Raw genomic sequence first — 25,043 nt, 5'->3', positions numbered from 1 at the left:
TAAACTTCATTGTTTTATTACTATCTAGTATCTACCATACATGCGGTTGCTGAATACAGAATACCCACATGAGATGTAACTAACGAGTACATTATTAAATATCTCATGATATAATTGGTCACATTAGCCAACATGCACTTGTAAAATATTTGTGATTTCCATAAGAATTTAATGATGCTAGGGTCCGTTGATAATACAGACGGCCCATCCCACGCACATATTAAGTCTTCAACTCCATATAATATCTTACAGGATACTATTTTATCTATAATCACCAATTATATGCGAATTGGATCGCATCTTCACAAAAATAAAAAATTCGCCGCCCATTCCATAAAACTATCCAGTGTTTTTTTTTTTTTTCAAATACAATATGTTCAATAGTATATGTTACATAAGCACATGCACTATTTTATTTTATTTTGCAAATGGAGGGTTCATACCTAGCTCCATGCTTTTGAAAACTTGGCCCAAAAAATATCACATTGTCCTAAAATGAAATATTTTAACAAATATCAGTTTCATTTTCTCTGAGGAATCAACAAGCAATATTTTCTTCTATTTTTATTTTTCTTTTTTTCGTTGTACGAAAGAAATTAAGGATGATTAGTAAGGAAGTCGTCCACCAAAATATTCACCTACCACAAGACACTTGAACACCGAAGCAGAGTGGTTGAATCCACTTTTTATTCCCTTCGCCTCGGTCCTCTATATTCTACTCACCAAGTCTCCCCTTTTTTTTTTATATATTACAGAAAATACCTACTTTTAATTAAGATTATTTAATATACGTCTCATCTACAACTAGTGTGATTTCTCATTACGTCACACTCTTTTGTAATCGTTTAAGTTCAGATAACAAAATTTGACAGTCTACATCAACCGCTAACTCATAAATGAAAAATAAAAGTTCACTTGTACACAACACTCACGTTTTCCTTAGAAATTAAAAACACAAACATAACTAAGCACTTTGGTCTCAATTTGATTTGCCCCGCGGAGGCATTACATTACTACCCCTAAAGTGTGTCTGAACTGAAAGCACCAAAGTGGAGGGGACCCACCAAAGATAGGGACTGACCAATTGCGTGTTAGGAGAGTTTTTCACCAACCCCGGACCGGGTTTTACCAGAAATAACAAATCCGGTTCGATCCGGATTCATTATTTTCCTCTTTATATAAACCTTTCATGCCATCTGTGTGACTCACCAAGCAAAAGCACTCATCAATCTCAACCGAAGAAGAAAAGAACAGAGAAGAGAAAGAAGAGAGAAATGGCGACGACAACAACAGAAGCCACCAAGACATCTACAAATGGAGAAGATCAGAAGCAATCTCAGAACCTCAGACACCAAGAAGTTGGTCACAAGAGTCTCTTGCAGAGCGACGATCTCTACCAGGTTCTTCTTCTCAAATGGTTTCATCCAAAATTCTGATCGTTTTGATTCAATCCAACAACCTAATCTAAATTAAAAAAAAAACACATGCAGTATATATTGGAGACAAGTGTTTATCCAAGGGAACCAGAATCAATGAAGGAACTCAGGGAAGTGACAGCAAAACATCCCTGGTTTGTTTTTCCTAATACCCACCCATATTATAATAGTCCTCTGTTTCGATTACGTTTTTAAAACCAAGATCGACGTTCTGATAATTCTCAATGGAATATATAAAATACAAAACAGGAACATAATGACAACATCAGCAGATGAAGGACAGTTCTTGAACATGCTCATCAAGCTCGTTAACGCCAAGAACACTATGGAGATCGGTGTTTACACTGGTTACTCTCTTCTCGCCACCGCTCTTGCTCTCCCTGAAGACGGCAAAGTAAATATATATACATCTTCTCATCCGATCCTCCTCTGTTTCATTTTAGTCGAAACTGGGATTGAATATTTTTCATCTCTGTTTTATCCTCAGATTCTTGCTATGGACGTTAACAGAGAGAACTACGAATTGGGTTTGCCGATCATTGAGAAAGCCGGTGTTGCTCACAAGATCGACTTCAGGGAAGGCCCTGCTCTTCCAGTTCTTGATGAAATCGTAGCTGACGTAAGCATTCTTCTTTCTGACATATATATTTTAACTAGCAATTTAAACGTTTCCAAAAAAGTCAAGATAATGTTATAAAGAATAATTATATATATTTATAATGAGTTATTATACTTTACTGGGAATTTCTGTATATTACAAATTTGTTTCCTTTATAATATAAGAAAAATAAATAGATATTGAGGGAATATAAGAAAATAAATATAAAGGGAGTAACCTAATAATGATTAATGATTCTTACCAAAAAAAAAAATAATGATTAATGATTGTGTGTGAGTTGGGTGCAGGAGAAGAACCATGGAACATATGACTTTATATTTGTGGATGCTGACAAGGATAACTACATCAACTACCATAAACGTCTGATCGACCTTGTGAAAGTTGGAGGAGTCATTGGCTACGACAACACTCTGTGGAACGGTTCGGTCGTGGCTCCTGCTGATGCACCAATGAGGAAGTACGTTCGTTACTACAGAGACTTTGTTCTTGAGCTCAACAAGGCTCTCGCTGCTGACCCTCGGATTGAGATCTGTATGCTCCCTGTTGGTGATGGAATCACTATCTGCCGTCGGATCAGTTGATTTGGACTTTGAGTACTCCTCCATACCCTGAGCTTGTCCGCAGTGGATTGTTACCTTTCCTTGTTCTCTATTACTTTTTCAAACGCATTTTCTCACCAACCCTCTAAAATGGACGTTTTATGTATTTGTTAAGCAATATATCTCCCTCCATTGTCGTCCTTGTTTTGCTTTCTTTTGAACAAAGAAATAATGTACCTACCTTTTTTATTTTTGGTTGTTTCGTTTTGTTTTTCTCCATGATACAACGTCTAAAAAAAAATTGTTTTGCAATAACAATCTAACATAAGCTGTACGTAGAAGTAATCGACTACATAGGAAATTAATTATCATTAGGTCTACTAAATAGACCTTCTAATAAATAAATATAAAGAACATATATATAGGACAAAAATGTCATGTAAGATTAACTAACTCCATATTATATAATATGTTAAACTTTGGGGAACCTCTAGAGAAGAAAACTGGAGGTCCCTAACATGATGAATTTCTGATTACTGTTTTTGTTTATGCTATAGCAAAAACAGTTCTTAATTACTTTTATGAAAAAAAACATATTTCTTACTATTTGATGAAAATGCAAAACATGAATCTATATATCGTGTGTTTCGGAAGTGGTTTGAAGCGCACCAAGTCTACTACTACAGGTACACGAAGCTAATATAGATTTAAATTTTAAATAACAAAAATCTGTAACCAATCATGTAATACACTTTATTTGTTGAAACTCGTTACGTTGTTGGTATTTTGTCAACTGAAATTAGATTACCAAATAAATATTTGACAAAAAAAAAAGACGAACAAAGTAGTCTTTGAAATTATATTAGAGTTCGTAACACAGCCACAAACGCAGTTAAAATGTTGTTTTAGTTGATACTTAAAAAGGAAAGGGAAGGGAAGAAAATTATTAGCTGAAGACCAAAATCTTGAACGGAAAGAAACTTTGCTGCATTATAGTTTTTGGTGTGTTTGAAGTCTTTTCGATCTAAATACGTACATATGTAATAATGTATTGGTTTTGTTGTAATTTTGCAACCTTATATAAATACTGAAATTCTTCTCTATAAATACGTATACTATAGTTCGCATACCTCACTCGTGGTAACATTTTTCCAATAATAATAGCAACAAATTCATCCCCATAAAATTCGTTAAAGATTTTTACATTTTTTTTTTCTTTTGTGGCGATGAATGCTGCATACAAACTTCAGTGGGTAATTTGTTACATTTAAGTTAGTTATTTATTAATTGAAATATCACTTATTTGATAGAATATTTATGTACCCCGAGAAGAAATAATTTTGGTTTGAGGTTAAGTTAGAGTTTTATAAATAATTTGTTAGTGTTTTTTTTTTCTTCAAAAAAAATACAAAGCCAGAGAATTTAATTGTTAAGATCACAATTACCCAAAGATTTAAGATAAAAACAGAAAAGATTTAAAACAATCTAAACCAAGATTTTGCTAACGCCGATCGGAATGTTCCACTCACTTTGCATTGGTTTAATAATATCTTAACCGAAGAAAACAATCAAAAAGGAAAAAATTGAGGAGAAAAAAGAAAAAAAAGGGGAAAAAGTGTGAGCAGCACGTGCCCTCCTATATCGTCCAACAGAGTCGCGCTGTTGAGAGAGCCTAGAGATTTTTGTTTTTTTGTTATCCTTCTCCTAAACCACTTTCTCAGCCCCGAAACATCCATAAATCAATTGGTAGGTAGGTAAGCTTTTCTTTTTAGACTTAACTTAATCCCTAATTTATTTTTTTTTTTTTAATGAAAAAATTGCTATAGGCCGGTTTGAGAATCCAATTCTAGTGACAGTTTTTTTTTTGGGGGTTTACTGATGTAGGAGAAGGAGAAAGATAAAACGACGATGGAGATTGTTCCAAAGACTCCCGAAAAACCTAAATTATTATTTACTAAATTTTATGTGAGACGAAAGCACCTCGACACACCCCAAGATATCATCTCTGGTTCTGTAATTTCTCCACTCGAATTAGATCCTCCTCTTCATAAACAAGAGCTTCATGAACAAGGTAAACCAAATTCAGAATCGACCTCAATTACTCTTTTCTGTTTTTTTTTTTTCCTTTCTTTTCGCTTATAATTAGTGACCAAATTTTAATGATAAACACAATTTTTCATATTTAGATGCTAAACAATGAGTTAGTTAATTAAATTTAGGTAGAGTTTCAGTTTCCGGTTAGGTCAAAGTTTCAATTTCAGTTGATTTATTATTGCATAACTAATAATAGTATTTATTATTTCATTGACGGTAAAAAGATAATTCACAAAGCACTGACCAAAAAGAGGAGAAGAAGAAGACTTCAGATGAAGAGCCTGAAAGAAATTGTCATGAGTCAGATATTTTTCAAGGTAAAGTCATTAATTTTGAATTCATATGTAGAATACACATCGTATGGTTGGTTCATTATATATATATATATATATATATATCTCAGAGTTTATATTAAATTATTTTATGGTGAAAGGTGATGATGATTCACAACATGTTAGTGGAAAAAGAAAGAGAAATAATTCGAAAGAGACGCAAAAGAAGATGAGGTATCATAGACCTCGGATCATGGAAGAGGGGAAAAAACCAAGGAATCCCACCACTACTCGACTGAGAACTATATCCAAGAAGAAAGGAAAGAAAAAGGACAACAACAACGCCAGTGAAGATGAAGTTATTATAGCCGAGCCTCCAACTCCACAAAAGCAAAGTAGAAGTAAAACTGAGAAGCCTAAAAAAAGAAATGTGGCTCGAACTTTGAATTTTAATCTTCTTAGTTGTCTTGAGCTCGAGAGAATTTGTGGACCAACTTTTCCAAAGGGGAGAAAGAGGATGACTCCAGCTCGTAGATCTGATTTCCACTGTTTGATATCTCCCTACACATTTCCTCTACCTATTTGGAAAAAGCAATCAAGAAGGTCTAACCGTAGGAAAAACTTGGTCAGATGGTTTGCAATTGCCTTCTCTCTTGAACTGCAAGAGCCAGAGGAGACCCTACCTTTAGTCTCCAGGCACTTATCTCAAGCAGATGTTCCTTTGCACATTGAAGGTAATCATTTTCTTTTTGTTTGCCTTTAATATTAGAGATTGCTTATATGCTTATTATAACTTTATCATCTGTTTATGTATTACAGACACGACTAGTAATGCAGCATTAAAGATGGATTCTAAATCCAATAACAGCACTAAAGATACTGTTGAGCCGTTAATCCTACAAAGTAATCATCAAAAAGATAATGCCGTTTCACCTATATCAGAAGTTCCTTTGCAGATTAAAGGTAATTAATTGTTTCTTTTATTTTTCAGAAAGGTTACAAAATTCCATCACGTATACACTTAAGCTTACTTTTTTGTTTTTTCTACTATATCATTGTGTTTCTTTTTTTTTTATTTGGCAGACTCACCCATGAGACAAGTTAGTTGTGTAGTCCCAAAGAAAAGCAAAAAAATTACTAAGAACATCGTTGGGAATTTAATCCAACAAATTACTTATCAGAAAGATCACGGTCTCCCATCCTTAGCAGATGTTCCTTTGCACATTGAAGGTAATCAAGTTCTTTTTCTATTTTTTTTTTTTTTGTGAGAGATTGCTTAAAAAGATTTTTATCATACATTCATTTTATATACATTTTCGTTAGTGTCATATATATATTTTGTCAATTGTGTATTTTTTGTAGACACACTCATGAGATCTGCTAGTGATGTACCCGTAGAACGAGAAAAAACTAAGGATATTGCTAAGTTAATCAAAGAAATGAGAAGATTAAATATCAACAGAAGGGTAACAACAACGTTGATAGAATCTGGCAAAAAGCTTGTTACTGCAAAGGTTAAACTTGATCCAGAGACCATTAAAGAGTGGGAGCTCTTAATGGTGAATAGCAAATCACATGCTGACAAGAAAACAAATGCCGAGTGGGAACAAAAAAGGGAGAACTTCAAAATTAGTAATATAGATCTTTTCATTCATCGGATGCATCTTCTACAAGGTACTATTATTGTTATTTTTATTGTTAGAATGAGCTTAGGAGTGTAAATACAATGTATAAAGAATTCAAGTTAAGTGACTATGTAAAGTACATTGTTATGATTTCCTCTCATGATGTTATCAATTATGATTCTCTACAGGCAATAGAAAGTTTAAGCAGTGGAAAGGCTCGGTTGTTGACTCAGTGGTTGGAGTTTTCTTGACTCAAAATGTTTCTGACTATCTTTCAAGGTAAAACTTCGATTTAAACTGCTAAGAAATTTGGAAAACCAGTTGAGATAACATATGTCTGCTTTAATTACAATATTTTTTACAGCAACGCTTTCATGAGTGTGGCTGCAAAATTTCCCGCGAATGCAAGAGAATGTTTAGATCCTCTAGCATACTACATTGAGGAACCGGAAGATGTTAATGACTCAATTCTTGCTGACCAAGAACCAACTCATATAGGAAACGATGATGCTAAGAATTCTCAGTTCATCACCTTATCTAAGGACTCAATACCAGAGGTAGAAGAACATGAGAAATCTGCAAAGAGGAAAAACAAAAAAACCGGTATTATGGAAGATGCGATTGTTGATTGGAATACTATTAGAAAGAAATACACAAAAGAAGGATCTCGACAAAAAATGCATATGGACTCTGTGAATTGGAATGATGTGAGATTATCTGGCGAAAAAGTTTTCCAAAACATCATCAGACAACGAGGGCAATTCAAGATTCTCTCAGGAAGAATTTTGGTAAGAAAAGCAAAAAAATATTCAAGAACTTTGTGAATCCCATTAATTATTTTAAAGATTAAGACTAATATTTCTTTCATCTATTTTTTGTATAATTTTCTCTAGAAATTTCTCAGAGATGAAGTTAGACAAAATGGAACTATTGATCTTGAATGGCTCCGAGATGCTCCATCAGATCTAGTGAAGTATGTTTATGTTAGTTTTTATGTTTCTATTGATATCATTATTTGCAAGCATCATTAACATTTTGTATTTTTTTTTTATCAGGAGATATCTATTGGAGATTGAAGGGATAGGACTAAAGAGTGCTGAATGTGTACGACTGTTAGGAATTAAACATTCTGCATTTCCGGTATAATAAGATTTTGATAATTTTTTCACGTGAAGTTTACTTATTTTTGGTTACTCATCAAAACCTTCTGCTTTTGATGTGTATAGGTTGACACAAATGTTGGTCGTATAGCAGTTAGACTTGGTTGGGTTCCTCTTGAACCTTTACCAGATGGAATTCAAATGCATCAACTATCCCAGTTCTGTTTTCTCATCAATTTGATTTTAAAAAAAATAGTATATGGTAATTTACTAACAACTAGCACCTATAAAATCACCCTTGTTTCAGGTACCCTTCAATGGATTCGATTCAACAATACCTTTGGCCACGACTATGTAAACTTCCTCAAGAAACTCTGTAAGTTCAAATGCTTTTCTTTTTTTTCTCAACAAGCCAATTATTTGTAATACCATATGAATACATATTGCTTAATTTCATGCTAAACTGTTTTTACAGATATGAACTACATTATCAGATGATAACATTTGGAAAGGTGCATACAAAATAAAACCTTTATGTGACGTTATTTAATTATTAATCAATCAAAAACAATACTCATTCAACTAGATTTGATCAATTATAGGTTTTCTGCACAAAGGCTCTTCCTAACTGTAATGCGTGTCCAATGAAGTCCGAATGCAAATATTTTGCAAGTGCATATGTCAGGTACACATTGTTTATTTATTTTTTCCTTTTTTTTGGTTCACCTAGATTATATAAACGAAGTTGTTAATTTCACTATCTTTTGTTCAGTTCTAAGGTTCTTCTGGAAGGTCCAGAAGAGAAGACGCATGATGAGCCTGATACTTTTAAACATGCATGTTCTCAAGATGTCGACGTTAACATGACATCAAATATAAATCTGATAGAGGAATGTGCTTCTCCCAGATGTAGCGAGCAAGATATATGTTGTAAGCCATTGGTTGAGTTTCCTTCTTCTCCAAGACCGGAGATTCCCGAGTTAGTAGACATTGAAGATTTTCCATGGAGAAATACTTATCAGCCATATGCTAGAATTCCTGAAATTGATATTGACTTGGATGCATTGAAGAAAAATGTAGAGGATGCACTTGTAGAAGGTGGAAAGATATTGAGCAGCTCTGATGAAGAAATATCAAAAGCAATAGTACTTCTCACCCCTGAAAATGCATGCATTCCAATCAAACCACCTCGAAAAATGAAGTATTATGATCGACTAAGAACTGAGCATGTGGTGTAAGTATCTTTATGTATTTACACATTCATTATCATATTTTGACGCATATTGTGAGAATAGGTAAATATATAATTTTCTTTTTTTGCAGATATGTGCTTCCTGACAATCATAAGCTTCTACACGATGTAAGTATATCTGCTCTTAACTACAAAAATGCAACTATTTGTAGAATTTATGCGGTAATGATTTTTTTTGTTACACATATTATATAGTTTGAGAGAAGAGAACTTGATGATCCGAGTCCCTACCTTCTTGCGATTTGGCAACCAGGTATGTACAAACATAATTTATCCATTGTTCACATAAGCATAAACTAAGTTTTTTATTGGATATGTTTAGGTGAAACGTCAAACTCGTTCACTCAACCAAAAAAAAAGTGTGACTTTGACGGATCAGAATTATGCAAGAAAAAGACTTGTTCTTATTGTTGGGCTATACGTGAACAAAGCTCTAACACTTCTCGTGGAACAATTTTGGTAAGTAGAATTTACATTTTAGCTTTTTATAACGTTGTTTACTTTTGATACTCACATCACATGGATGAATGCAACTGAACAGATTCCATGTAGAACAGCAATGCGAGCGGGTTTCCCACTCAATGGAACATATTTTCAGACTAATGAGGCAAGTGATTTTCTTTTTGTTCATAAAATTTCTTTAAAATAATTCTTTAAAATGAGCAATTAGAAAGAAAATGTAAGGATTTTTTTTTCCTCAGGTTTTTGCAGATCATGAGACAAGTTTAGAACCCGTTGTGTTTCCTAGAGAGTGGTGTGACGGACTAGAAAAACGAGCAATGTACTGTGGTTCGTCGGTATCATCTATTTTTCGACTTTTAGACACAAGACGGATTCAACTTTGCTTTTGGACAGGTAACAAACATATTTTTAAATTAAAAATGGTTGTTGAATTCTTAAATAAAACAATTGTGCAATAATGTTGTGTGGTGATGATAATGTGCAGGGTTTTTATGTATGAGAGCATTTGATAGAAAGAAGCGAATGCCACAAGAACTTGTTCGAAGACTACACACGCCACCTATTGAGAGAGGGCCAAAATACATGCATGACGATGATATATAATCGTTTAGTTTAGTTTTTCTTTTGTGTAGTTTTGCAAACTTTTTCAATTGAATGACAAAAGAAGTTTTTATGATTAAAAACAAATGGTTTTTCATATGATTTGGTTTCATTCTGTGTACAAAACGAAATTGGAAATATGGTGTAGTCCAGCCTCTTCATAACATTTAGCAATTTGGTTCAAGGATTCAGACCAAGTTCCTTCAATAGAAGCCAAATCCAAGAGAAAAGCGGCAACATCCAAGGCGACTTGGACTGGGGCTTTCCCTTTCGTCAAATCCTCAAGACGACCTTCATCACTCACTTTCTCCCTTATGAATTCAATCTGCTCGTCTTCCCATTGCGCAATACTAGCAACGTCCTGCATGTTTTCAAGATGTCATGACTATGAAAATGTTTTTATATGCTTTAAAACTCAGAACAACCAAAAAAAAGAAGTACAAGAATTATTTTTTAGACATGCCTCATAAGGACATCCTAATGTCCACCAAGGTGATTTCAATGCTACTCTAGCCGCATCTTTTGCTTCTGAATTCCTTCCTACCCTGCAAATAAGAATCCTAAAACATGTGACTCTATATTTCTCTACGAAGATAATAAACAGATACATATATATATATATATATATATATGTATTGTTTACGAACTTCTGCAGTATGTTTGCATAATATACAAAAGGTCGTCCAAATCCTGGAAAGAGGTCTTTCTTTGTGTAAAACTCTCCTGTTACCATAGCTGAAACCTTCCAGGGACAAAAGAAGTCCTTTAAAAGTTTAACAAAAGGGTGATTCATCAATGGAGGATGTGATATTATATGCTATAAAAGATTCTTACATGATCTCCTTCATCGAAATGCCGTAATACTTTTTGTTCCAACAAATCTGGAAATAGTCCAACCTATATACAATACAAATAACAAAAGTATTGTTTATTATTTGTGGTGTACATAGCACATTTGATAAGTAATGGTTCTTTAAAGTCTTACCTTCTTCAAGACGTAGACATTAAGATTGTCAATTTGAGATTCAGCAAAAGCACCCTTTTTGTAAAGTTTTTCACCTGCCTCTGCTGCAGCACGATAAAGTTCTGTCAGCTCTTGTGCATCTTCTTCAACCAGAATCCGGTGAATATACTCATCTACCTGAATATCAGAAACTGTTAAAAATTGCTTCTTGGTAACAAAAAAAAAAAAGACATAAGTCCTCTAAAAAAGGATAAGCTACGTATATCAAGAATGTAAAGTCATTACATTTCTAGCTATAAGCCGGACTCCACTCCTCCAAACTTCCACAACCGGCATATCCATTCTGTTTTCATATACAAAAAGTTAAAATCAAGAATATCCAAACATCATATACTTATTTACCAATGCAATAGTTACCAAGAATGATCCAAATCTCTTACCCTGGAGGAGCAGTAGGCCATCTCAGAAGTGCAGTAATAGAGCCTACTTAGACAATAAACCGGAAAACACAAAATTAAAAAAAATCTCCTGAAAAGAAAGCAAATGAATTCGATTAATTGTGTGGGTCTTACCTGAAGAATTCTTCGAAAGCGGAATAGCAAGAGGTATCAGTCCCTGCTTAGCTCCAGGAGATATGATTGTTTCACCTGCAGAACGAAAACAAGAGATATTCTAAGATCCATAAGTTTACCTTTTTCCAATATTACCAATCCAGAGTAGTCAATAAATATCACTGATAAGCTTGGACATAGTGAGGAACAAACTGAGATTGATATATTAACCTCTTGTTTGAAGCACTTTGAGTAAGTGCTGAAGATGCATTGGAGGTTCAGTGGCAGCTACATCTTTGATAAATGATACATGCCCTGCACGAAAAATCTAACCTTTTTTAAGTCAATCCTTATGTGTTACACATTCTTTTAAAATTGTTGTTTCTCCCACCAAGCATAATTATAAAGATAGTCACTGCATTTTTCATACAAAAGATGGTTTCTCTACTACACAGAAAGAGATAATAAACTCAAGCACTCTCTCGGTTTTAAGCCCATCAAACAATCAACAATATCTCACATTCAATTTCCATAAAAAATTTGAGAAATAAACGAAATTACCACCAGAAGAGCAACAGGAGACTCTAGCTCTGATATGGCGTAAAGGGCGACTAGTACAAGGAGTTATGTGCAGCGAAAGCGAAGCCATTGCTCCTTATCTCTCTATCTTTCTTTGTTTCTCTTCACTCTGCTTCCTCAACCTCACACATAGCAGTGCGTGTGTAAAAAAAAAAAAAAAATCTGTGATTAATCAATTTCAGCTGTAACAGGAGAGCAAAATATAGCCATTGATTTTGTTGCTCTCCGATGAGGGAAAAAAAAAAAAAGTGATGGGCCTTAATGGGCTAAAAGCTCTCTCTTAAAACCCATAATCTAAAAACGCGTAACCGACAAAAAACCGTCAATAAATGTACAATAGGGAAGGTCAATTACCGGTTTACATAACCCGGTCTATGCCTACTTTATAAATCAATTTACTCGGTGCCTTCGTGTTTTTTTTTTTTTTTTGGTCTTTCTTTTCTATTTGGATTCTCGAGGATAATAAAAAAGAAAAAAAAATCGGGATAGACGACCCCTTTCCTCTTAGCTCGACGTTATCAGACTCTCAACCGAGTCGAGTCCGTTTCTAATCAACCGCCGTCGCCGTCACCGTCACCACCGTCTGCGTATAGCCCGGATTTCTCCATGGAGATTTCCTCGGCCGATTCGTTATCCATCTCTGGCGCTGCGGCCGCTTCTGAGGTTGTCTCAGAGCCTTCCTCTTCTTCATCTTCTTCTTCCTCTTCGTCCATGTCTGCTTCGTCGCCGAATCAGGCCTCTCCCAATCCTTTCTCGACCATGGATCCCTCAGTTCCGACGTCGGCAGCGTCGAGGTATGTTGATGATGACGAAGATGAAGAGGACGTGTGCAGGATCTGCAGAAATCCTGGGGATTCAGACAATCCGCTTCGGTATCCGTGTGCTTGTAGCGGAAGCATCAAGTTTGTTCACCAGGATTGTCTCCTTCAGTGGCTTAATCATAGCAACGCTCGTCAATGCGAGGTTTTGTTTTCTTTTCCCCCTCTTTAGTACATGGTGATTTCGCAGATTTCGGATTCTTCTTATTAAGAATTGATTGGAAATATTGAATTGATTGGAAATGTTATGGGTCGAACCTGTTTTACTTTTTCATGATTCTGTGTGACCTTTGGGGTGAACGAATAGGTAACTGCATACGATTTCTGTGTGATCATCTTACTTATTGTTTGAGTTTACTTGGTAACTTCATCATTGCAGGTTTGCAAGCATCCTTTCTCATTCTCCCCAGTGTATGCTGACAATGCTCCGTCGAGGCTCCCTTTCCAGGAGTTTGTAGTTGGAATTGCCATGAAAGCTTGCCATGTTTTGCAGTTCTTTCTGAGGTTGAGTTTTGTGCTTTCTGTCTGGCTTCTCACTATACCTTTCATTACATTCTGGATATGGCGGTTGGCTTTTGTGCGAAGTTTTGGTGAAGCTCAGAGGTTGTTCTTAAGCCACATCTCCACCACAGTAATTCTCACCGATTGTTTGCATGGGTTCTTACTATCGGCAAGTATTGTCTTCATCTTCCTTGGAGCGACTTCATTAAGGGATTACTTTAGGCATTTACGAGAGCTTGGGGGACAAGATGAGAGAGAAGATGACGGGGACAGAAATGGTGCTCGCGCTGCAAGACGACCTGCTGGACAAGCTAATAGGAATCTTGCCGGAGAGGGGAATCTCGAAGATGCTGGAGATCAGGGTGCTGCGGTTGGTCAGATTGCTAGAAGGAATCCCGAAAATGTTTTGGCAAGGTTGGACATACAAGCAGCTCGTCTCGAGGCTCAGGTTGAACAGATGTTTGATGGTTTGGACGATGCTGATGGTGCAGAAGACGTTCCATTTGATGAGCTTGTTGGAATGCAGGGTCCAGTGTTTCATTTGGTTGAGAATGCCTTTACTGTAAGTTTATCTTTCTACCCTTGTGATTCATATTTTAGAGTCTATTATCCCTTCTTCTTTACTATCGGCCCTTCCTTGAATCTTTTTGATGTTCATAACGTTGCAGGTTCTAGCAAGCAATATGATATTCCTTGGTGTTGTGATATTTGTGCCCTTCACATTAGGACGGGTTATACTGTATCACGTGTCATGGCTATTTGCTGCTGCTAGAGGCCCTGTCATGGCCGCATCGATGCATTTGACAGATACTGGACTATCATTGGAAAATATTACGCTGAAGAGTGCGCTGACTGCTGTCTCAAATTTGACTAACGAAGGTCAAGAAAATGGCTTGCTTGGTCAACTCACAGATATGGTGAAAGTCAATGGAAGTGAATTGAATAGAGCAAACGATACACTATCAGTTGGTGCTGATCTCTTGAAAGGTTCTGCTGCTGGGGCCTCAAAGCTATCTGATATTACAACTCTGGCTGTTGGGTACATGTTTATAGTATTTCTGGTGTTCCTCTACCTTGGGATCATTGCACTGATTCGATATGCCAAGGGTGAGCCTCTGACCGTTGGGAGATTTTATGGGATTGCATCTATAGTAGAAGCTGTACCATCCCTCCTTAGGCAGTTCCTGGCAGCAATGAGGCATCTGATGACTATGGTTAAAGTTGCCTTCCTTTTGGTCATCGAGCTTGGGGTCTTCCCTCTGATGTGTGGGTGGTGGCTAGATGTTTGCACAGTGAGGATGTTTGGTAAAACAATGTCCCACAGGGTACAGTTTTTATCAATTTCTCCACTGGCAAGCTCACTTGTACATTGGGTTGTCGGAATCATGTACATGTTGCAAATAAGCATCTTTGTCAGCCTTCTTCGAGGGGTACTATGTTTTCCTTGCGCATAATCTCATATTAGAAACAGTTTTTCTTCTCTGCTACTGTCTAATATTTTTAACGTTATTGTGCCAAATGCAGGTTCTTCGCCCTGGAGTTCTGTATTTCCTTCGCGATCCTGCAGATCCTAATTACAATCCGTTCCGAGATTTGATTGATGATCCAGTTCACAAGCATGCTCGGAGGGTATTGTTATCTGTTGCTGTGTATGGGAGTTTAATTGTCATGTTGGTATTTTTACCAGTCAAACTTGCAATCCGGATGGCTCCTTCAATCTTTCCGCTCGACATATCGTAAGAAATATTGGTTAACCTCTAGTTTTGGATACTTTCTGTTGGAGATTGAATTGATCTTTCTTAAATTTTGCATGTATGCAGTGTATCTGACCCATTCACTGAGATTCCGGCCGACATGCTTCTCTTTCAAATATGCATACCATTTATTATCGAACATTTCAGACTCCGGACGACAATTAAGTCCCTTCTACGCTGCTGGTTCACTGGTGTCGGTTGGGCGCTTGGTTTGACAGACTTCCTCTTGCCAAGACCAGAGGACAACATTGGTCAGGAAAATGGAAACGGTGAACCAGGAAGGCAGAACAGAGCACAAGTATTGCAGGTCGGTGGACCTGAGAGGGCTATGGCTGCGCTTCCAGCAGCTGATGACCCTAACAGAAGTCTCCTGCGTGCTAATCCCAACATGGGTGAGGAATATGAAGATGATGAAGAACAATCTGATTCAGAGTAAGTCCTTACTTAAGAAATAAACTAAAAGCTGTTATGATGTTTAGCATTTGTGCATGCTTGAAGTAATTAACAGTAGTGTGCACTTGGTTATAGAGTTGACTAGGTACATCAAAAAATTATATTCGGTCTTCCGCTAATATGAATGTATTTTTGTAGCAGGTACAACTTTGTGGTCCGGATAATTCTTCTTCTACTTGTTGCATGGGTGACTCTTCTCCTCTTCAATTCGGCATTGATAGTTGTACCAGTTTCGCTCGGGCGAGCATTATTTAGTGCCATCCCAATTCTTCCGGTAACTCATGGCATCAAATGCAATGGTAATGTTTGTTAATTTTGATCTTCTGCCTTATTCTTTCGCACGTTTACACATTATTAACAGAATCTTTTAAATCTGTAGACCTGTATGCATTCGTCATTGGCACATATGCGTTTTGGACTACCATATCTGGTGCAAGATATGCTATCGAGCATGTCAAGTCAAAGAGAACTTCAGTCTTGCTTAATCAGATATGGAAATGGTGTGGAATTGTCTTCAAGAGCTCGGTGCTGTTAGCCATATGGGTAAGTGGTTTGTGCTGTTATTTTCTTGATTTTTTTTCGGCACTGAAAAACTCTTGTTTTTTACTATGGATTTTGTGCTTTTAACATGGTGATTTAACAGGTTTTTATCATTCCGGTACTGATTGGACTTCTGTTTGAGCTTTTGGTGATTGTCCCAATGAGAGTCCCAGTAGATGAAAGCCCTGTCTTCCTCCTGTATCAAGACTGGGCACTCGGGCTCATCTTTTTGAAGATCTGGACAAGATTGGTAAGTAATCTCTCTAAGTCAGCAACTTTTGCCACATAGAAAGAGATTTTGTCACTAATCAACAATGTCAATGGACAGGTGATGCTGGATCATATGCTTCCAATAGTTGATGATAGCTGGAGGGAAAAGTTTGAGAGGGTTAGACAAGATGGATTCTCGAGGCTTCAAGGGTTATGGGTACTTAGAGAGATTGTGTTCCCCATCGTGATGAAACTCCTAACAGCTCTATGTGTGCCTTATGTACTGGCGAGAGGAGTGTTCCCAATGCTCGGATATCCACTAGTAGTGAACTCAGCGGTCTACAGATTTGCGTGGATAGGTTGTCTGTCGGTGAGCCTCTTCTGCTTCTGTGCAAAAAGATGCCATGTGTGGTTCAGAAACCTTCACAACTCTATCCGTGATGACCGCTATCTCATTGGTCGGAGACTCCATAACTTTGGGGAAGCTGCTTTGGGTAACCAAAACCAAAGGCAAAGTAGTGAGGATGTAGGAGATGGTGTCTTGATAGGACGTGAGGGAGACGTTGACAATGGACTAAGGCTCAGACGTGCTATCCAACAAGAAGCTTAGAAAGAATATAGAAGTTTGTCAAACTGTTCACGGAGTCGTTTAACTCCTGTGTACTTTTGACTCTTTGAGCCGTTAAGGAATGACTTTCAAAATTTATTAGTCGATGTGTAATTATTATATCTGTTGATCCTCTTCTTTTTTTTTTTTTTTTGTGTGTGTGTATTAAAAACTTAAAAATCTTTTGAAATAATGCTTCGTTAGTCCAAATGCCTTGTGTGTTCTATTGTTCTGCTTTTGGAAAATTATTGCTATTTGCAAACTCTTATGTGAAGGCATTTATTAAGCCTTAAGAAATGGGTTTGAAGATTTATTTGGCCACAGAAAAACCAATTTATGAACAATAGTGATGAAAGGAGGGTTTATTGGTTCAAATGTTTTACACACCTGTATTGTCACATAACAACAAAAAAACAAATGAAAACACATATTGAAGTTAAAATAACTATAAAAGACAAGAAACAGGATGATGAGATGTAGAGTTTATCAAACTCTTACTTAACTTAGATATCCTCTCCGTCTGTCTTCTCAAGTGAGTGAGGGTTTGTTTCACTCAATCGTTATCCACTTCCGTTTCATATGTTTGCCTTTGATTTTTAAGATCTACTTTTGGGATCGGATACAGCTAGATTTTATCTATTTATTTGGATCAAGTTATCAGTTTTTTATTTTATTTATAAATGTATTCCGTCGTCATCGGTTTTGTGTGTCTCTTTCCTAGATTTGGGTATGTGTTGGGTATGAACAATACTTGATTCGTCTTAATAAATTATACTAGTACCTTAAAGAAAGAAAAGAAAAAAAAGAAAAAAAGAAAAAAAGAACTAGAGATAGAAAAATTGGCGGCCAATATACGCACCAGTGATTCAGCAGGCCCATCAAGCCCAATAAGTTACTCTCTGGCTTTATTGGTATATATATGAAGTCCTAATTTATAAAGGGTTGCAGCCTATCATCGGGTCTCTAAAATATTCAGAAAGCTCTCAGCATCTCTAATTTTTCAGAAACTTTTCAATGGATAGCAGCACCAGTGAATTCCAGTGAAAGATTGAAATTGTTCGTTTCTCTATTCATTCAACATATATGTATAGAATCAGTGATAGACTTAGCAGATCTGATTTTTTGGTTTTCAAAAAAAAAAAAAATTGATAATAATTTATCTCGTGATCCGTTTTGGCAGCGGGAGACAAGAAGGTGTTCTGGGACGTGGAGGATTGGTCAATCCTTAAGAAACTAAATCCTGGATTGGTTAATAAGAAGATCAAATCCGATCTATATGAAAACGGATATCTAGGTCCTGAGATGTCTATCACATGCTTCGTTGATGATGATGCCCCGGATAACTTGAAATATGTCTTTGAGCATGCTGGAATGGATTTTGTTCACGTACCCAAAGGTACGTAGCTTTCTTTTATATTACTCTTTTTTTTTTTAGCTTTAACATTTCATGTGATGATGAGATGTCCCTCCGTCCAGGAAACAAACATGCGAGAGTTCACTCTATTACAGAGGAACTTCTTCTCTGGGCACTGTACGGTACTAGTCGTCCAGCGAGTTTGTTTATAATCTCAGAAAGCATCAAAGAAGAGCAGCAGGTCGTCCCAACTCCTATGGATAGGAACCGTTTCAATCTTGTCTTTTTAGAGCCTGGGAGCGTACTAGTTAATTGTCAGGGTTCTCCTTTAGAATGTCTGCAATGCGGAGTCCCCATAGAGGGGCTGAATGAGAATAATTTTTTTGAGCGAGGCCGCCGTTTATATGGTGAAGCTGTCGTTGGAGTTGAATCACTACCTATACCATACCAAGTGAAACCAGTTGTGTCCGATGCTTGGGCCGATATAAACTCTGGTAAGATCTCGCTATACCTCTCGAAGAGTCTATATTTGATTAGATTTCATCTGGTTTCAAACTATGATCTGCCTCATTAAAATTTTGCATTGATATTTCTTTCGTTGTGGCAGAGGGTAACACAGGCGTGTTCTGGGACGTGGTGGATTTCCCAATCCACGTTCTACATTCTCCTGGTATGACTTCTGACCTGATCAAATCAGGTCTTCATCGACAGAGTTGCTGTAATGGTTCTGTGTCAATCCGGTTGTACGACGTCGAAGATGAGATGAAACAAGATCTGATAGATGAATATGAGGCTACCGGAATCAGTTATAATCTCGTACCCGAAGGTAGTGTGAAATAATTCCTCCTTTACCTAATTATCCCTCGTCCTCTTACTATGTAAATCTAAAATCTAGATACCTGTTGATGATATATATATATATATGTATATATGTATAGTTGGTGAGGCGCATGGATATGCTAGAGATTATAAGATGTTAGTGGACATTCTTCGGTGGGCAGTGGACAATCCTCCAAATTCCAATTTGATCGTGCTCTCTAAACACTTGGATGAAAGTTCTTTCTCTTGTATTCAAGGTTTGCAGGATACAGGTTACAACAATGTTGTCTTAGTAGACACACCTGCGAGCTCAGCATGGCTTTTGTGCGGCTAATGTATTGCGCTGATGTTTTATGTTAATAGTGGGTGTACTTTGTTTCTGACCAGATTTTCTTTCTCACTCTTGCTAGAATAGTGAAGTTAAGGAATGGCTTTGAAAGTTTATTTGTCGATGTTGTAATTATTATATCCGTTGATCTTCTTCGCTTTTTTCCTTACTTTTTTTTGTGTGTATTAAAAACAAAAAAAAAAATCTTTAGAAATAATGCTTCGTTAGTCCAAAAATTGCCTGTTGCAAACTCTTTTTATGTTAAGGCATTTCTTAAGCCTTAAGGTGGCTTTGAAGATTTTATTTGGCCACAGAAAAACCAATTTATTAGTGATGAAAGGAGGATTTATTGTTGGTTCAAAGATTTTAAACAAATGTATTGGCACATACAACATATTGAAGTTAAAGAGCGAAATTATAATTATAGACCCAAATCCATTCAAATGTGTTTGGATGAGATTTCATCCTTTGTATTTTTAAGTGAAAATGAAACACTTCCAAATCAATTCATATATCCAATGTGACATCATTAAAATAACCCAAATCCTTAATATTTGAATAAAGGGTTATTTTAATTAGTATATAAATAAATATTGAATATCACTATATTTTGATAAGGATTTTAACAATAGTCCATGAAAAATACTTATATTCACCTCTAGAGGTGAACCTCTCAATTCACCTCCTTCTTTTCAACCAATCAAAATCTTCTATACATTATCTCATTTTAAAAATAAATTAAAATAAAATTAAAAAACAAAACCAATTAAGGAAACAAATTCTGTATACTTTTAATTTAGGAAATTTAAATATTTGCTTGGTTTAGATTTTACAACTAGAACAAAATTATGTGTCGGTTTGGGTTTACAAATAAATTGTTTAGGGTTCAGATTTTACAATCAAAACGAAATTATGTCGGTTTGGGTTTACAAATATTTTTTTTAACGTTTAGATTAGAGTTTATATTTTATAATTAGAACAAAATTATATGTCGGTTTGGGTTTACAAATAAGATGGTTAGGGTTTAGATTTTACAATTAGAACGAAATTATATGTCGGTTTGGGTTTACAAATGAGATGGTTAGGGTTTAGATTTTACAATTTGAACGAAATTATATGCCGGTTTGGGTTTACAAATGAGATGGTTAGAGTTTAGATTTTACAATTAGAATAAAATTATATGTCGATTTGGGTTTATAAAAAAGTAGTTTAAATTTTTACTTTTACAATAATGTATACAGATTTTATTTCTTTATCAGGAGGTGAAAGGAGAGGTTCTAAGTATTAAAAATTCTTTGTTATTAATGGAATAAAAATCTCTTTCTCATAAAAGGCTAAAGACGCATTAACCGGAAAAAACCGTTCAATAAAATAAACCAAGAAAAAAAGGGAAGGGTCAATTACCGGTTAACAATCCCGGTCTAGGTCCTCTCTCTTATCTCGGCGTTGTGAATTGGGCGGGAGCTTAATTGTGTGACCCTTTCTCCACCTCAATACGATTCTGAGCACTTCCCCCTGGCCAACCAAAACAAAAAACAAAAGGTCGGCGTAATCGGAACTCTCCCACCATGGATCCCGCATTTGCGACGGCGTCAGTTGAAGATGAGGAGGAGGACATGTGCCGGATTTGCAGAAACCCAGGCGACGCGGACAATCCGCTTCGGTATCCGTGCACCTGCCGCGGGAGCATCAAATTTGTTCACCAGCCTTGCCTCCTTCAGTGGCTCAACCATAGCAAAGCTCATCACTGCGAGGTCCTCCAATTTCTCCACTAGAAATTTTTTTTTTTTGGTTTTTTTGGAATCCGTCTCAAGTTGTCTCTCTCTTCTATTGGGTGATAGGTTTGATCTTGTGATGGTGTCAATAGAGTGAGTTGAAAGCTTATAGAGTTCAATTTTTTTTTATCTCTTGCAGATTTGCAAGTATCCGTTTTCATTCTCCCCAGTGAATGCTGAAAACGCTCCAACAATGCTCCCTTTCCATGAGTTTGTAGTTGCCATGGCGATGAAGACTTGCCGATTTATACACTTCTTTCTGAGGTGGAGCTTTGCGCTTTCGATCTGGCTTATCGTTACACCTTTCGTTACGTTTTGGATATGGAGATTGGCTTTTGTGCGGAGTTTTGGTGAAGCTCAGAGTTTGTTATTAAGTCACATCTCCACCACAGTGATTCTCATCGATTGTGTGCTTGGGTTCTTGCTATGGGCAGTAGTTTTCTTCTTTGACTTTAGAGAGAATATACTTAGGAATAACTTAAAGGATTTGTTTACGCGTTTGCTACAAGTGATAGAGGATGCAGAGGACATAGATGACGATGCAGAAGATGTTCCATTGGATTGGCTGGTTAGATTGCAGGGTCCAGTGTTGCATTTAGTTCTGTTTTTACATAACATGGTCTTTCATTTGGTTCTGAATCCTTTTACTGTGAGTTGATGTTTCTCCTCTCCTCTTGGTGATCTTTTTTACTTTGTTCTTTACTATTTGGCCCCTCATGATGTGCATAATTTTGCAGATTCTCGCAGACAACATGATCTTCCTTGGTTTTGTCATCTTTGTGCCTTTCACATTAGGACGGGTTACATTGTACCTTGTGTCCTGGCTGTTTGCTGCTGGTAGTGGCCCTGTTGTGAGTGCATCAATGCATCATTTTACAGATGTCTCAGGTTTGACTAACGAGGGCCACGGAAATCGGTTGCTTGGTCAGCTCACAGAGTACTTGATGAGAGTCAATGGAAGTGAATTGCATGGAGCTATTAATATACTATCTCTTGCTGCTGATCTCTTGAAAGGTTCTTCTGCTGCTGGGGCCTCAAAGCTAGTATTTGATGTTACAACTCTGACTGTTGGGTATATGTTTATAGTATTTCTGATGTTTCTTTACCTTGGGGTCGTTGCACTGATTCGATATGCCAAGGGTGAACTGACGGTTGGGAGATTTTATGATATCACTGTACCATCTCTCATTAGACAGTTCTTGGCAGCAATGACGCATCTGATGAATATGAACAAAGTTGCTTTTTTTTTAGTCTTCGAGTTTGGGGTCTTCCCTATTATGTGTGGTTGGTCACTAGATGTTTGCACTGTTAGGATGTTTGGTAAAACAATATCCCAGAGAGTACAGTTTTTATCAATATCTCCACTGGCAAGCTCACTTGTTCATTGGGTTCTCGGTCTCATGTGCACCTTCTATATAAACCTCTTCGAAAGCCTTCTTGGAGAGGTAATATTTTCCTTGCTTATAATTTTATTTTAGAAACATGTTTCTTCTCTGTACTACCTAATATTTATTTTCTTCACTTTTTTGTCAATTGCAGGTTCTTCGCCCTGAACTTTTGTATTTCCTTGATAGTCTTGACGATCCTAATGTCGAATTTTTCCAAGATTTGATTGATACTCCAGTACGTAAGCAAGCTCATAAGGTTCTGTTAGTAGTTGAAGTTTATGGAAGTTTGATTGTCATGCTGCTATGTTTACCACTCAAATTTACGATCCTGATAGCTCCATCAATCTTCCCATTCAACATATCGTAAGACATATTAGCTATTCTCTTGTTTTGGAGATTTTGTGTTGAGGTAGCTCTTTTTTTCTAACTTCTACATCTATGCAGTATATCTGACCCATTCACTGAGATTCCAGTCGACATGCTTCTGTTTCAAATGTGCATAGAATTTCTTATCGAGCATTTCAGTCTCTCTACCAACATTACATCCTTTTTACGCTGCTGGGTCACCGCGGTTGGTGGGGTGCTTGGTTTGACAGGCTTCCTCTTGCCAAAACCAGAGGACAACATTGGTCAGGACAATGGAAATGACGAACCAAGAAGGCAGATTAGAGCACGAGTATTGCAGGTAGGTGGATCAGACAGGCCCATGGCTGCTCTTCCAGCAGCTGATGACCCTAATAGAAGTATCCTCCGCGCTGGGAGTGGCAACACGGGTGAGGAATATGAAGATGATGGAGAACAATCTGATTTAGAGTAAGTTCTTGTTTAAGAAACAAGCTAATAGCTTGTAATAATCAAAAGGAGTTCGCTTGGTATATAGAGTTGACTAGGTCTTCCATTAGGTCTTCTCCTGTAACGAACGTAATATTTTAGCAGGTACAACTTTGTGGTCCGGATAATCCTTCTTCTACTTGTTGCATGGGTGACTCTTCTTCTCTTCAATTTAGCACTGATAGTTGTACCAGTTTCACTTGGACGTGCTCTGTTCAGTGCCATCCCACTTCTATCAATAACTCATGGCATCAAATGTAATGGTAATGTCTCTATTATCTTTGATATTTTGCTGCATTCTTTAAAACGGTTACACGTTATGAACATTACTAACAGAAATTCCTAAATCTGTAGACCTGCTTGCTTTCTGCATTGGGACATATGCCTTTTTGACTACCATATATGGGGCTAGGCACACTATCGAGCATGTCAAGTCGAAGAGTCCTTCAGTCTCGCTTAAACATATATGTATATGGTGTGGAATTATCTTCAAGAGCTCGGTGTTGTTAGCCATATGGGTAAGTGCGTTTGAGCTGTTATTTTCCGATTTTTAAGATACTCCAATATATACTCTAATTCTGGACTAATGTGATTAAACAGGTTTTTATCATTCCGGTACTAATTGGACGTCTGTTTGAGCTGTTGGTGATTGTCCCAATAAGAGTCCCAGTTGATGAAAGCCCTGTATTCGTTCTGTATCAAGACTGGGCACTTGGACTCATGTTTTGGAAGATCTGGACAAGACTGGTTAGTTTTTTTTCTTCTGTTAGCAATTTTTGCCGCATAAAAGATCTTGTCACTAAAAAAACAACGATAATGGACAGGTTCTGTTAGATCATATGCGTCCAATAGTGGATGATAGCTGGAGGGCAAAGTTTGAGAGGGTAAGAGAAGATGGCTTCTTGAGGCTTCAAGGGTTATGGGTACTTAAAGAGATTGTGTTCCCGATCGTGATGAAACTCCTAACAGCTTTATGCGTGCCTTATGTACTGGCGAGAGGAGTGTTCCCAATTCTTGGATATCCGGTAGTTGTGAACTCGGCTGTTTACAGATTCGCATGGATAGGTTGTCTCTCGGTGATGCTCTTGTGCGTCTGTGCAAAGAGATGCATTGTTTGGTTCAGAAACCTTCACAACTCTATCCGTGATGACCGTTATCTCATTTGTCGGAGACTCAATAACTTTGGGGAAGCTGCTTTGGCTAACCAAAAACAAAGCAGTGAGGATGCAGGAGATGGTGGTGTCTTGATAGGACGTGAGGGAGATGTTGATAATAGACTAAGGCTTCGGCGTGCAACCCAACAAGAAGTTGTTTAGAAAGAAAATACTAGTATTTTGTCAAAAATGAAATAATCTAAAATCATGGAAAAAAATAATACAATCGAAAAATAAAAATTACAAAGATATTGTAAAATAATCAAAAATCACATATTCAAAATTGGTTATAAGTATATGTCATCAGCACATATCAAATTTGAAATGTAGTTATTAACATCACTGTCTGTCTAATTAACTTGGTTACTTACTAGTTACTACTAATCAGAGTTAAGTTGCTATTTGCTAATTGAATATT

At 36.7% G+C, this 25,043-nt stretch overlaps 6 protein-coding genes across 29 annotated transcripts; 5 read left to right on the top strand and 1 right to left on the bottom strand.

Annotated features, from left to right (window-relative positions):
- Window positions 1-1,138: 1,138 nt before the first annotated feature.
- LOC104729834 (caffeoyl-CoA O-methyltransferase 1) lies at window positions 1,139-2,843 on the top strand. The gene is made up of 5 exons (XM_010434171.3): window positions 1,139-1,400; window positions 1,491-1,570; window positions 1,686-1,830; window positions 1,924-2,055; window positions 2,343-2,843. Exons 1-5 carry the CDS (start codon window positions 1,275-1,277, stop codon window positions 2,634-2,636), a joined length of 777 nt encoding a protein of 258 aa, XP_010432473.1. The 5' UTR covers window positions 1,139-1,274; the 3' UTR covers window positions 2,637-2,843.
- A 1,324-nt stretch (window positions 2,844-4,167) lies between these two features.
- On the top strand, window positions 4,168-10,096 carry DML3 (demeter-like protein 3). Of its 5 annotated transcripts, none has more exons than XM_087470583.1 (22): window positions 4,168-4,340; window positions 4,479-4,665; window positions 4,913-5,005; window positions 5,122-5,694; window positions 5,780-5,923; window positions 6,044-6,190; window positions 6,323-6,634; window positions 6,774-6,864; window positions 6,950-7,373; window positions 7,479-7,558; window positions 7,641-7,725; window positions 7,812-7,903; window positions 7,993-8,061; window positions 8,161-8,197; window positions 8,288-8,370; window positions 8,458-8,919; window positions 9,009-9,045; window positions 9,133-9,190; window positions 9,260-9,396; window positions 9,479-9,544; window positions 9,639-9,792; window positions 9,884-10,096. In XM_087470583.1, the coding sequence occupies exons 2-22, from the start codon at window positions 4,503-4,505 to the stop codon at window positions 10,000-10,002; spliced, it is 3,426 nt and encodes a 1,141-aa protein (XP_087326709.1). In that variant the 5' UTR covers window positions 4,168-4,340; window positions 4,479-4,502; the 3' UTR covers window positions 10,003-10,096. The 5 variants fall into 5 exon arrangements, with proteins under 5 accessions (XP_087326709.1, XP_087326707.1, XP_087326708.1 ...); XM_087470581.1 differs by having other exon boundaries at window positions 4,180-4,348; XM_087470582.1 differs by having other exon boundaries at window positions 4,201-4,344.
- On the bottom strand, window positions 10,050-12,323 carry LOC104729832 (protein IN CHLOROPLAST ATPASE BIOGENESIS, chloroplastic). Of its 18 annotated transcripts, none has more exons than XR_015569217.1 (10): window positions 12,076-12,282; window positions 11,746-11,829; window positions 11,536-11,610; window positions 11,404-11,446; window positions 11,249-11,306; window positions 10,985-11,140; window positions 10,834-10,896; window positions 10,647-10,734; window positions 10,463-10,559; window positions 10,050-10,360 (listed from the first exon to the last, which is right to left on the bottom strand). XR_015569217.1 is itself a non-coding variant. In XM_087470590.1 (10 exons), the coding sequence occupies exons 1-10, from the start codon at window positions 12,161-12,163 to the stop codon at window positions 10,109-10,111; spliced, it is 996 nt and encodes a 331-aa protein (XP_087326716.1). In that variant the 5' UTR covers window positions 12,164-12,323; the 3' UTR covers window positions 10,050-10,108. The 18 variants fall into 18 exon arrangements, 15 of the variants coding, with proteins under 15 accessions (XP_087326716.1, XP_087326722.1, XP_087326715.1 ...); XR_015569216.1 differs by having other exon boundaries at window positions 10,463-10,544; XR_015569218.1 differs by having other exon boundaries at window positions 10,463-10,544; window positions 12,079-12,279.
- Window positions 12,324-12,451: 128 nt separating this feature from the next.
- Window positions 12,452-17,186, top strand: LOC104716741 (putative E3 ubiquitin ligase SUD1). 2 transcript variants are annotated; one of them, XM_087470578.1, is made up of 9 exons: window positions 12,452-13,056; window positions 13,291-13,974; window positions 14,081-14,842; window positions 14,937-15,148; window positions 15,233-15,598; window positions 15,758-15,918; window positions 15,999-16,162; window positions 16,263-16,409; window positions 16,488-17,186. In XM_087470578.1, exons 1-9 carry the CDS (start codon window positions 12,700-12,702, stop codon window positions 16,977-16,979), a joined length of 3,345 nt encoding a protein of 1,114 aa, XP_087326704.1. In that variant the 5' UTR covers window positions 12,452-12,699; the 3' UTR covers window positions 16,980-17,186. The 2 variants fall into 2 exon arrangements, with proteins under 2 accessions (XP_087326704.1, XP_087326705.1); XM_087470579.1 differs by having other exon boundaries at window positions 12,454-13,056; window positions 15,761-15,918.
- A 728-nt stretch (window positions 17,187-17,914) lies between these two features.
- LOC104716739 (uncharacterized) lies at window positions 17,915-19,713 on the top strand. Its single transcript, XM_010434163.3, has 5 exons — window positions 17,915-18,032; window positions 18,157-18,372; window positions 18,453-18,824; window positions 18,938-19,156; window positions 19,269-19,713. The coding sequence occupies exons 2-5, from the start codon at window positions 18,279-18,281 to the stop codon at window positions 19,481-19,483; spliced, it is 900 nt and encodes a 299-aa protein (XP_010432465.1). The 5' UTR covers window positions 17,915-18,032; window positions 18,157-18,278; the 3' UTR covers window positions 19,484-19,713.
- A 1,214-nt stretch (window positions 19,714-20,927) lies between these two features.
- LOC147935756 (putative E3 ubiquitin ligase SUD1) lies at window positions 20,928-24,915 on the top strand. 2 transcript variants are annotated; one of them, XM_087468359.1, is made up of 9 exons: window positions 20,928-21,231; window positions 21,392-21,901; window positions 21,990-22,697; window positions 22,792-23,003; window positions 23,085-23,453; window positions 23,577-23,734; window positions 23,826-23,989; window positions 24,072-24,218; window positions 24,296-24,915. In XM_087468359.1, exons 1-9 carry the CDS (start codon window positions 21,046-21,048, stop codon window positions 24,785-24,787), a joined length of 2,946 nt encoding a protein of 981 aa, XP_087324485.1. In that variant the 5' UTR covers window positions 20,928-21,045; the 3' UTR covers window positions 24,788-24,915. The 2 variants fall into 2 exon arrangements, with proteins under 2 accessions (XP_087324485.1, XP_087324484.1); XM_087468358.1 differs by having other exon boundaries at window positions 20,939-21,231; window positions 23,574-23,734.
- Window positions 24,916-25,043: the final 128 nt, after the last annotated feature.

This window comes from Camelina sativa, chromosome 10, assembly GCF_030686135.1.
Source record: "Camelina sativa cultivar CO46 ecotype springtype chromosome 10, ASM3068613v1".
Taxonomy (NCBI): Eukaryota; Viridiplantae; Streptophyta; class Magnoliopsida; order Brassicales; family Brassicaceae; genus Camelina; species Camelina sativa.
This window is presented reverse-complemented; position numbering and strand designations above follow the sequence as displayed.

Coding starts and splice junctions, on each gene's coding strand:
- LOC147935756 (XM_087468358.1), top strand. CDS start 21,046: ATGGATCCCGCATTTGCGACGGCGTCAGTTGAAGATGAGGAGGAGGAC. Junction 23,454..23,573: donor GGAGAACAATCTGATTTAGA/GTAAGTTCTTGT, acceptor GTAATATTTTAG/CAGGTACAACTTTGTGGTCC. Junction 23,735..23,825: donor TCATGGCATCAAATGTAATG/GTAATGTCTCTA, acceptor CTAAATCTGTAG/ACCTGCTTGCTTTCTGCATT.
- DML3 (XM_087470583.1), top strand. CDS start 4,503: ATGGAGATTGTTCCAAAGACTCCCGAAAAACCTAAATTATTATTTACT. Junction 5,006..5,121: donor TGAGTCAGATATTTTTCAAG/GTAAAGTCATTA, acceptor TTATGGTGAAAG/GTGATGATGATTCACAACAT. Junction 7,904..7,992: donor CAAATGCATCAACTATCCCA/GTTCTGTTTTCT, acceptor CCCTTGTTTCAG/GTACCCTTCAATGGATTCGA.
- LOC104729834 (XM_010434171.3), top strand. CDS start 1,275: ATGGCGACGACAACAACAGAAGCCACCAAGACATCTACAAATGGAGAA. Junction 1,401..1,490: donor AGAGCGACGATCTCTACCAG/GTTCTTCTTCTC, acceptor AAACACATGCAG/TATATATTGGAGACAAGTGT. Junction 1,571..1,685: donor GTGACAGCAAAACATCCCTG/GTTTGTTTTTCC, acceptor AATACAAAACAG/GAACATAATGACAACATCAG.
- LOC104716739 (XM_010434163.3), top strand. CDS start 18,279: ATGTCTATCACATGCTTCGTTGATGATGATGCCCCGGATAACTTGAAA. Junction 18,373..18,452: donor TTTTGTTCACGTACCCAAAG/GTACGTAGCTTT, acceptor CCCTCCGTCCAG/GAAACAAACATGCGAGAGTT. Junction 19,157..19,268: donor TTATAATCTCGTACCCGAAG/GTAGTGTGAAAT, acceptor ATATATGTATAG/TTGGTGAGGCGCATGGATAT.
- LOC104729832 (XM_087470585.1), bottom strand. CDS start 12,163: ATGGCTTCGCTTTCGCTGCACATAACTCCTTGTACTAGTCGCCCTTTA. Junction 10,560..10,646: donor TATGCAAACATACTGCAGAA/GTTCGTAAACAA, acceptor CACATGTTTTAG/GATTCTTATTTGCAGGGTAG. Junction 10,361..10,462: donor CATTAGGATGTCCTTATGAG/GCATGTCTAAAA, acceptor GAAAACATGCAG/GACGTTGCTAGTATTGCGCA.
- LOC104716741 (XM_087470578.1), top strand. CDS start 12,700: ATGGAGATTTCCTCGGCCGATTCGTTATCCATCTCTGGCGCTGCGGCC. Junction 13,057..13,290: donor GCAACGCTCGTCAATGCGAG/GTTTTGTTTTCT, acceptor TCATCATTGCAG/GTTTGCAAGCATCCTTTCTC. Junction 15,919..15,998: donor TCATGGCATCAAATGCAATG/GTAATGTTTGTT, acceptor TTAAATCTGTAG/ACCTGTATGCATTCGTCATT.